This window comes from Glandiceps talaboti, chromosome 12 (assembly GCF_964340395.1).
Source record: "Glandiceps talaboti chromosome 12, keGlaTala1.1, whole genome shotgun sequence".
Taxonomy (NCBI): Eukaryota; Metazoa; Hemichordata; class Enteropneusta; family Spengelidae; genus Glandiceps; species Glandiceps talaboti.
The window spans coordinates 7,898,165-7,909,204 of record NC_135560.1 but is presented as its reverse complement, the minus strand read 5'-3'; the positions used below and the strand labels follow the sequence as shown (position 1 = coordinate 7,909,204).

General features: G+C 36.0%; 1 protein-coding gene across 1 annotated transcript; it reads right to left on the bottom strand.

The window, feature by feature from the left end:
• Positions 1-2,277: 2,277 nt before the first annotated feature.
• Positions 2,278-9,810, bottom strand: LOC144443325 (DDB1- and CUL4-associated factor 12-like). Its single transcript, XM_078132782.1, has 8 exons — positions 9,675-9,810; positions 7,992-8,336; positions 7,238-7,447; positions 7,051-7,111; positions 6,259-6,428; positions 5,643-5,865; positions 4,748-4,899; positions 2,278-3,735 (listed from the first exon to the last, which is right to left on the bottom strand). Exons 2-8 carry the CDS (start codon positions 8,187-8,189, stop codon positions 3,577-3,579), a joined length of 1,173 nt encoding a protein of 390 aa, XP_077988908.1. The 5' UTR covers positions 8,190-8,336; positions 9,675-9,810; the 3' UTR covers positions 2,278-3,576.
• Between the last annotated feature and the right edge of the window lie 1,230 nt (positions 9,811-11,040).

The following is an 11,040-nucleotide window of genomic DNA, read 5'->3' as shown; positions in this document are numbered from 1 at the left end:
CACTGATTTGATCACTTTCATTTGAACAATTTTTCATCTACATGCCCAAATGACCAACCAAATACCAAGGCTTATACATAAGTCCGGCAGTTTCATGTTCATATGCATACATACATACACACAGACAGACATTTTGCCATATCTATTATAGCACTATAAGTGCACTATAATCCATGTTTTTATAACATTTATCTTTACTTCATTTGCAGCTAACAAAAAGTATAACAATGGTATAACAGATATGGTCTCCTTTCATTTTTGGTCACAACATAATTTATGTGGTCTATATATGCAAAAAAAGAAGGAAAAAAAATACTAGTTGAAATTGGAAAGATACTAAATTATTCCTTTTTGAGCCGAGGTTTTCTGGTTTATTTTAGTAGATGTACATTGACTTGAAGAGTTGCATACACTTATAGACCATAATTGAAAAGTAATGTTGAGAGATAGCAAACATTCTGAAGCCCACTATGTAGTTGTCTTCACTAAACAATACCACAAAAATTATGAAATTTTCCACTACCGTCAGATGGGTTCCGAGTAATCTTGGAAATTTCCATGTTGGTTCTTGTCTATACACGTAAAAAGTGAAGATATTTCATTGTGTAAATGTGTGTACTGGTATTGAAATACTTACTAGTACTGTCATGCAGTATTTCTGCTGTATTATTGACAGTGTTAGCATGTGACAACATTCTCAATAGTAAATTTGATGTCAGAAACCCAGTTTAATATGATTGATTGGAAAGTGTACACAAGAGCTTAGGAGTCCGAGGTGTGAGATTACAATTCATGTTATGTGTGAAAAGTGGGTCATAAGGTTATGGTCAATCATGGAGCACCCTAGAGTTGTGATGCTGCCAAGATGACTACATTGTTTTCATGTTCTCTATTTCTCCTATGTTTGCTAACAGTCACTCTGATTGGCACCTTGCCATATAGGCCAGATCATGTAAACAGACTGTTGATTTGGTATGCAGAAAAAATGTGTTTTTTCTCCACTCCCTTGTTTGTTCAATGACCTATGATGATTTTTAGTAGTATTTGGTGACACATCATACATCATACCTGCCAAGGTGAGATGAGAATAACAAGCCATCTATCTGTTTGATCTTTATCTTATTTGGGTAACCTGATTCCACCACCACTTGTTGTCTGCATGATATAAGTAAAGTATTTACAAACTGATCATGCACCAGTCGACTGGGCAAATACTGACCGCCCTTGACTTGACGTGTCTTATGTTGTCATTCAATATCTATCTCCAGTGAGCTATTTACATCCTCTCAGTTTCAATGTCATGTGATGTTCTTCAAAATTTTACAAATTACACAATTCAAATTTCTAACAAATGTGAACCGAAACTAGACTAGTGATCAAGCTCTCCAGTAAATGAGAATCAACCGTGCAAACCAGACCATGCATTTCTTGTGATGCATCGCAAAAAAAAGTGTGTCTTAGATGGTGTTGTGAAAGACACTTGTTTACGAAGATGTATAAATTTGTGATGATCACTGTTTCATCAAAATATTTGAATCCTGGGATCTTTAAGGCCAATTACACAATGTCACACAAGCTTAATAAACAAACATTTACGACAAACCCCCCTCCCCCCCCCTCTCACCCTAAATGAATGTTCACAAGTGTGACATGTGACATCAACATGTTTACAATATATAATGTAAACCATGATAAAAATTGTAGCAGTCACACTACGATTGATGCAATGTAAAAACATGATGGTAAACACATCAAAATACTACCGGAAACCCAGCACTGAGTATCACATTAGAAGTAAATTTTAATCAACTTCTCAACACCTCTGTAGTAAATACAAAACTTGATATCAGTCAAGGTGTTGAGGTTTTCGAAATTTGGTTAGAAGTATGAAAATGAAGTTCAGCAATGATATTGACGCCAGACTCTCTCTCCCCTAAATGAATGAAGTTCGTTTATTGAGCATGTGTGACATAATGCGATCGTCCCTTACATTAGTACATGTACTGTCTAACAGTGGAGCCATACAGATTAAATAGGACTTTCTTTTATCTCTGCCAGACAACTGTTTTTCATTTTTCACAACAAAGGTTTATTCTTATCTGACATTGACCTTGCATAACCTTTCAATGAACTTTTCAGCATATACAATAACTACATTGTAATATGTTCATCAAACTTGACACACACACACACACACACACACACACGTGCACACATATACACACACACACACACACATATATATACATTGAACATAGCAAAACCAGAAAGCAAAACTATGTAATAGAAATAAGATACATTTTTTTAATAGCATTCTTGAAGCTGACTGAAAACATGACATTTAATAATAAAAAATAAACTTTTCTTACATGTCTCTCAATTTTTTTTCTAAGTATCCACCAAGAAACTGCCTCGGTTCACAAGGGAGAACAGTTTGGCACAACTTACAATTGATCAAACATTAGACATAGCATATTTATAACATATGCAGTCCACATTAAATAGAAAGGCTAAAACAAAAATAAACAAAAAAAACAAAAAACACACACACAAAATAAATCTATAAGGATGCACACACATTCTTCCACAATAAGTTATGTACTGTGTTTAAATTTTTTTTTTTTCCATCTCTTTCATGTTTCCTTTTCTGGTAAATGTTTCTTGCAAAAATAAGCCCTATCTAGTAAAGAGGTCTTACTCACTAGTGGAGAAAGTTGAAATGATGGTCACCAAAAAGTTTTTCTAAAAAATACTCTCCTTTGCATTTAATTCTTGGAAGAATAAATTCATTCGGCTATTGCACAAATTTAAAGTTGCTCTTTCGGCTGATATGGCATCAGAGAGAAAAGAAATAATAATGTCATTTGATTAACAACTTGCAAAAAATGTTATGCTAATAAATACAGTCTCAAATAAAGTGAAATATACATGCTACGTCACATTTCATATGTAGCATTATTGTTAACCTTGTAATATAACATTGTAACATGTCTGTTGCAATGTACAACATTATTGTTGTAATGAACGACTTTGTCATGGCAATGTACAACATTGTCACTGCAATGTACAACTTTGTCATGGCAATGTACAACATTGTCACTGCAATGTACAACTTTGTCATGGCAATGTACAACATTGTCACTGCAATGTACAACATTGTCACTGCAATGTACAACATTGTCATTGCAATGTACAACATTGTTGTTGTAATGTACAACTTCATCCTTGCAATGTACAGCTTTGTCATTTAATGTACAATAATGTCTTTGCAGAGTACAATTTTGTTACCGAAATGTACAACAAACTGGCATCCATGGAAATATTTACATCCTTAGCTGGTGTGTTAGTCCTTACAAATTTTCTTCTTTTATGTTCATATCTGGTTCAGTATGATATTTGAATATAAAACATTCAATGGCAGCACCCAGCAAAATTCATCAGTAATAGCATTTTTGCTACTTCACAAATAATATACTTCAGTCTCTGTTTCTCTGTTCAAAATAAGTTTTTCACAATGACGTCTTCAAAGTTGCAGGCCAGAATACCATGATACTACAAGGTGTACGGACACAATCCTTAATGCCAAACAGCTGCATAATTCCCGTGTAAACCTGATGACAGAGGCCCTCCTGCTGCAAACAGTTTTGTCTTGGATGCATCATAGCAATGAGTGTAGACAGCATTGGGGTAATCATGCTGCTCTGCAAAGTACTCGTTGTAAATGTGATCTCGAAGCTGCAAATTGACGGAAAAAAAACCACACTAAATATTTCAGATATGACAAAACACAACATTATTGTGTACAGTATTCAAAAATTGATATCACTAGATTCATAGTCTTGTCAATCATAATATACACAGGGTGAGAGGCTCTGATCTGGCCTTCAAAACAGTAAACCCTCCCAGTCATAATACAACTCCACAGTATCCTGAAAGCTCCATTACTCTCTATGCTGTGTTACGCTTTGCTACTTGCAATGCCTTCTTACCATGCCTAACAGCCCACTTTGTCTTTACTTAAACCTTGTGTTGTAATCCAAGGTGAGGGTAGATACTCCCGTAGAAAGGTAATATGGGTATGTGCAGCCAAAATGGGTCATTTTTTCACACACATACATCTCTAAACTTTTCATCTGAAAATTTCCTAATCATGAGGTCCATAACGTTGGAAACGTCTTTATGCTGTAGAAATACCATCACAGTATCAGAATAAAGGTAACTGACTTGATGACAATGATTTTGACTGGAAAAACCCTAACAATGGGTCTGTTTTTGGATTTTACATGGGTAGATGTTTTGAACTTGGGCCTAAAGCACCCCCTCCCCATCTAAAAATAGAGGGAGTCCCCCCCATCCATATCCCCAGGTTTTAATCTCCCTAAGTCATAATTTGTTGATTTGCCTTCAGTGATGTTTTACTAAATTAAGTGCTATGCTGTCATTTATATAACACACTTCAGAGGTGAAATACTCTTTTATCTCATGCTTATCAAAGCTGTCTGATGACAACATTCTGTTCGTGAATCCAACGGCCAACACAATCTCCCCACCCCCACCAGTTTGAAGAATGCTAATAAATTCAAATTCATCTCGTAAGGAGATATCACAGTGTACAATCTCACTGGCTTGCCTTTTTCTCTTTCAGTAAAAACCATGACACAAACACACAATGGGGAAGGTCAAATCATTGAAGTATTTTCTTTCACCAGCCACCTTTTCTCTTAAAGAATTTATTCGACCAACTTACCAGAAAGCCTTTTCCAGACTTCAGAATACAGGCTTCTCCTGTACAGCACTCAAATTCTAAGTACCTGCCAGCTCGAATGTCAAAGAACAACAGAGAACCAGCTCCTGTTCCTATGGTTGCTATTTCTTCATTAAAGCTAAGTGACCGCACCCCTGCAACATACAAGATAAATATTGACGTCAATTTTAGGAAATGTCACCACTGACAATTTTATCATTAGCATATTTTCTACAAAGTATTTACAATAGTTTTAAAGCTCGTTGTAATTTCATATAATCATAAAGATATGACAGTAAGAGTATTGTATGATATTCATAATTATTTATAAATATTGATATTCATGTGATAATTATGGATCCATATTATGGAAGGCATAGCCTATTTGTAATAGTGAATTGAAGAATTGTGCTGGTATATTTCATACAGATTTGAAAATGGGTGGTACATCTGAGTGAACTCTCAAAACTTGGGCTTTAGTACTAGTATGTGGTGTAAAGACGGAAATCCAACCTATCACCAAATATTTCTCTGGAAGATTCATCATTTACAACCTTTTATCACTCATTACAAACGTGGTTATAGCTACTGGTTAATAGAAACACCATAGCAACACATCTTTCAGTATATCCCTACATCAGGAAAACGAAATCACCTTCTGCATGCCCACAAAACAGTTTGCTTTTGCTTTGCCTCCACAATACAGCATAGCTGAATGCCGACAGCACACAATGACCAGGGTCAAAGTGGGACAGTTACTCATGCATGGTGCTCATGTGAGCTATTCACTGTGACCTTCAGAATAAAGTAAGGTCACAGTATCTAACTTAGCAATATCTAGGGGTATGAGAACATAGTGAGGAATACAATTATGATATAAATTGTCAAATCAACTCACCACTTCCCTCTTCTTTGGTATAAATGGAACCGACTGATTTTAGTGTTCTTGAGTCCAGGAAGGAGACGTGTGACTGAGATCCGACAGCATACACTGATAAATCATTTGAAATGGCCAGACATACATTTTCTCGGCAATATGGTAGTGGCACTGTAAAATTTTGGGTAAATCTGTGTGCATCCCACATGTGTATATATCCGTTTGTGGACAATGCTGCTATTTCCTGTAATGAACAATGTTGCACATATGAGCATGATGACACATACAAACCAAATTCTTGCAGTCAGTTTTCTGTCTACAATTTCAGACATGTTGTAAACAAAGATCAGTTAACAATAGTGAGTTTCAAACACAGACACATAATGAAGAAGGTAATGCATAACGTTTTCAGTCAATGGGGTTGTGAAGGCAAAGGCCAGCTGGGTTCACAATGTTTTACGAGTGGGGGTTAGATCCCACAAAATTTATGACCTAAAGTATAAAAATCTATGTAGAATGAACATTCCCACCTTCTGACACAATTGTTACCAAACCTTTGCAAAAACACAGATGCCAACTCACATCAGATCATCAACAATGCAGAGCTACAAGATTGATGGCTGGAATGATATCTCACCTGAGTTCTGTCATTGTAAGCTAACGCCCGCACTTTTTCGCCTGCATTGCATTGCTTCTTTGTCAGTGGAGAGATTCTCCTGTATTCTGGCAGCAGACTGTGCTGTGACTCTATGTCTCTGTACAATTCCTCCTTGACAGACCACAGTGCTATGGTATTGTCTCTGCAACCTAATCAAAAAAAATTAACAAATAAGAATCGTATACTGTACTTACTAGAAGACAAATGGCTAGCACGTTTTCATGATTTCAACCTTTTTGAGGCCTCAGTATTGTTGCTCCTGTTATTTTTGTCAATATTTTTGGCCATGGTCAGGTGTATCAACTCGAAATCACCAACCTTGACACCTCAACAGATTGTACCAAGTTCAATGTTACTTTGCCATGGTCAGGTGTAACAACTCAAAATCACCAACCTTGACACCTCAACAGATTGTACCAAGTTCAATGTTACTTTATAAACTGAATTACCTGTGTGAAATAGCAGCTATGTGCTAAGCTTCTTTCTGAGAGTTTTCATTTACATATGATTTTCATATACATATAATGCATTTATTGTTTTCAATAATGTATTATGAAACTGTGACACTTTTGATAAATTTTTCCCCTGGGCCTTGTAAAGAATAAAAAGGGAAATAACTGCAATTCATGTGACTAAAAATAGTTTGGTAACACTACCATTGTTACAGCATGACTCAGCATATTATTTGCATAACACAGTTGCTAATTCCCTTCAAAACACTACTCCTGTCACATTATCAAGACTTTTTTGAAATTATGGATTTCAAATTACCTGTTGCAAGAAACTGATCGTCTAACCATTCCATAGAAAAAATCCAGTCTTCATGACATTTCTGTATGATGTAATAACATGAAAACATATCACTAACCATACAAATGATGTTGTAACGCTCTCAATTAATGTCACAAAATGAAGCAAGTGTTCAAAGATTAAAAACATTGTTTGTTTCATCACTTACATTGCCGAGGCAGACAGGATCAAACGTTGGCAGTTTATAGACAGCTACAGAATTAGGATCCTCTCCTCCCGTGGCTAACAGCATTCTACTAGGGTTGACAGCTATGCTGTGGATTCCCCCAAATCGTGTGTCCCGCACAGTCTCCTTACCCTCATCCTTCAAAAGGGGAATTTGAAATCTCTGATTTGTGTTCAGATCCAAGACCATTAGCTATTGAGAGAGGAGAGAGAAATTTCTTAGTACAAAATGACATAATATTTGGCATCAACTATCTCCATGATCCATCCATCAAATATCCACCATAATTGCACAAATAGTACAAATTGGCTATACATAGAACATTCATATTCTTACCATTTTTTCCATCACAATGCTGAAAGCTATTCTTTTTTCTGAGCGAGCAATGTATTTAACACAATATATAGCTTCATGTAAGTTGTATATTTTTCAATTAGGCCTCACAGTATGGAATACCTTGGGGGCACATATTTTGTTTTCAAAAGTACACGCAGTATCAAATGTGGATGATATATATGATAACGCTGTCATGTCAGTTCAAATGATTGATTGGTCAGTGCTCTATTTAAACTGTCCAACTCAATGATACTCATATCATAAAACTGACAACATTTTTGGGATTGCCTCTTCAACTTTCAAGCTTACTGTATGCTACCCGTCATGTTTCAATACATTTATTCTCTCGTATAACTTATTGATATGCCTCTTTCTGATAATCACAAAATTCAATGCTTACCGAGTTGCACTTTGTGCCAATAATAACTTGGTTTTCTGAAAGCCATTCTGAAGCAAATACTTTATTAACATCTCCTAGATTGACTTCTTGTTGTCGTAGCAACATCGGCATCTTCTGCGCTGCAAGTCTTGAAAGTTCTCTTGATGGACGCCTGGCCAGTCCATACTGACAGTTTTGGGTGTACTTGAAGACAGACATGGCCTTTTATAATATATTATGTCCAGCTGTTACAGCCCCTGATTTCTAATACCCAGCTGGGTTACTTGTCAATGTCACAGAAGGCCAAGTTCAGTTTCACTATCACTGTTTGTGTGCTTTGTTTTCAAAGATATACAACGGCAGCACCTGTGTACAATATAGAAAATACAGTTACTGAGTTAGTACATTTGTATATGGCAATAATATTAATATGACCGTTTGTGTCTACATAGCTGACCCCAACTTCAAGGCGGTTTCACATTCCAAAGGCGACGTTTTTCAAGAAAACGGTAGTTGCATTTGTCAGTATACAGCTGTTTTCTTGTAATAAATTATGTCCAGTTTCACATGCACATTTTGTGTTACTGATGTGTACGTAAATCCTGTACTGAAGATAACCTACGTTTGGCCTTTGGGTGACGTCAGAAGGACGTTGGCTGTATGCCAAAAGACTCTCCTGATATAACCAACATCATCAAGGTCACACACACTTGGGTGTTTACATCTATGAGAATGGCATACAAACAATTTCTACCGGGCCTGTAGGGTGAATCTCATGTCCGGAATTAACATTACAAGAAATGAATTTATGATATGGAAATATTTGAACCAGTCGACAACAGATATCAGTGGTATGCATAGCATAGATTGTTGACAGCAACACTCGCTGACCTGACATCTACCCTATACAACCTTGGTTCTCCTTTACTATATATATTATTCGTGTCAGTTTTATCATGGTTATATAAACTTCTTTAGCGCATGTTTAGCGCTGCAGATGACCTAATTGTGTGCAAATTACTTAGTAGGGGATGAAATGCACCAAATCTTCAATCATAAAAAGATAATTTCAAGTTCCATGTTTCAAATTCAATCAATTTTCATCAGCAATAAAATTAATGTAACTTGTATCGATTCACGGGGTTCGAAACGTCTTCCCCTCTAGCGGAGAGATGAAGTGTCCAACCTCGGAGCATATACTATGGTTCACTTTATTGATATATCTTATGACGATAATGAGAACCTGTAAGTTAGTAATAACGTTATCTAGATATTCGGCTGAGAATGGTGGTGGTAGTTGAGAAAAGGTATAATAAAATAGAACTGTAACTGCAGTTGTGACATTTCGCAACAATGTCCCAAGATTAAGACTCGACTCACATTCATATTGTTAAAACAAAAACAAAAATCGAAATCATTATCACAAAATATGGCTTGTGTATTCGAAAAACACACTCCACATAATATGCATCATTCTGGTAGCAGATGGGATGACCTTATCATTAAAGACATAGCGGTTGCGACTACCGCCACTATTGATTGTAAACAGTCCGGTCTTTTTTCCACAACCGTTCAACACGTACACAAGGCCATGCAGCGATTGTCAATGTCATTGAATTTATTTCAACCCAGTACATGTCGATTTCTTCAAATGGTATCCTAAATTATTCTTACAAAATAAGACAAAGTAGTAATAATACTCACGTAATAACTTAAACAGGAAAATATCCAATGGACGCTTCATTTTTTCCATTCCAATCCAAACGTATCGCTGATATTACTAACTTTAGAAGGACACTGTTTACGTTTTCCTGTTCGACCTACTTGAATATTTAAAATAATCGGCCACATTCGCGAAGTGCGCGTGCGTAGGCTAACATCATGCCAAGACACAAACAACATGTGTTCTGATTGGTTACAGCTCTTCGTACAATTTTGCAATATGTGACATTTCTGACTAGTTAAGTTGTTCTTTGGTCAGGTAGTCAATCATTAAATATTGATTTGCATTTACTCGAGAAAAGAAGTTGCATAAATATCGGGGGAAAAAATGTTCACTATCCAAATAATGTTTATCTTGACAAGTGCAATATCCAATAGGAAATCACGATATATGACCCCATATATCATTGCAGAGAACCAATCAGAGCACAGTATCAAGAGGCGTTGGCCCTGCGTCATTATCACGTGCCTCCGATGAATAGTAGGTCGGTCAAAACCAGTTCTTACTAGCTCGAGCAAAACAATAACAAGTACGGCATGTATAATAGATTGTTTGCACAATAACAAACTGAGATTTCCACCGGTACGGTACACGTACGTACGTTCAGCACAGTCTCCACCACATGCACAACCACCACATTTGAAATAAAATAAAAATAAAATTATCTTCTCAGACATATAGAAGACCGGTGAGGACTGTGACCTGCATAAAGTTTGCATGTCGCAGTTCTGCAAGTTGCAGATATGTAACTAACTATTTATAAAGTTGTAGGTCGCAGTTATGTAAGTCGCATGTCGCTATCCTCACCGGTCTTCTACATTGACATACGTTGTATCTCAGACCACTATTACATGTTTCTATACTGGATTTGGATACCATTAACAACTCCCCAGGGTTTTGTTACGTGTACGTGTACTCAAATAAACATTATGAACATTATACAGTTCATATGAGAACGTAAGGTCAAAGGTCATGCACTAGTAAGTTATGACACGTAGTTCGTTGTTTGTTTTCAAATAGTGAGAGCATGAGCGTATAAATCATAACCTAACTCTGGGAACACTTGCGCCTCAATTTCAAATGTAGATCTCCGACACACCTCCCTCCCTCTCAGCTGGAAATTTGCCACACTTCGTCCCGTGAGTCATTATATCTAAAAACAAAGCTGTTCTGAAAACAGTACCAGTTGCAACTAGCATAGTGCAGCTTTAAAATGCATACCTTATATATATATATATATATATATATATATATATATATATATATATATATATATATATATATATATATATATATATATATATATATATATATATATATATATATATATATATATATATATATATA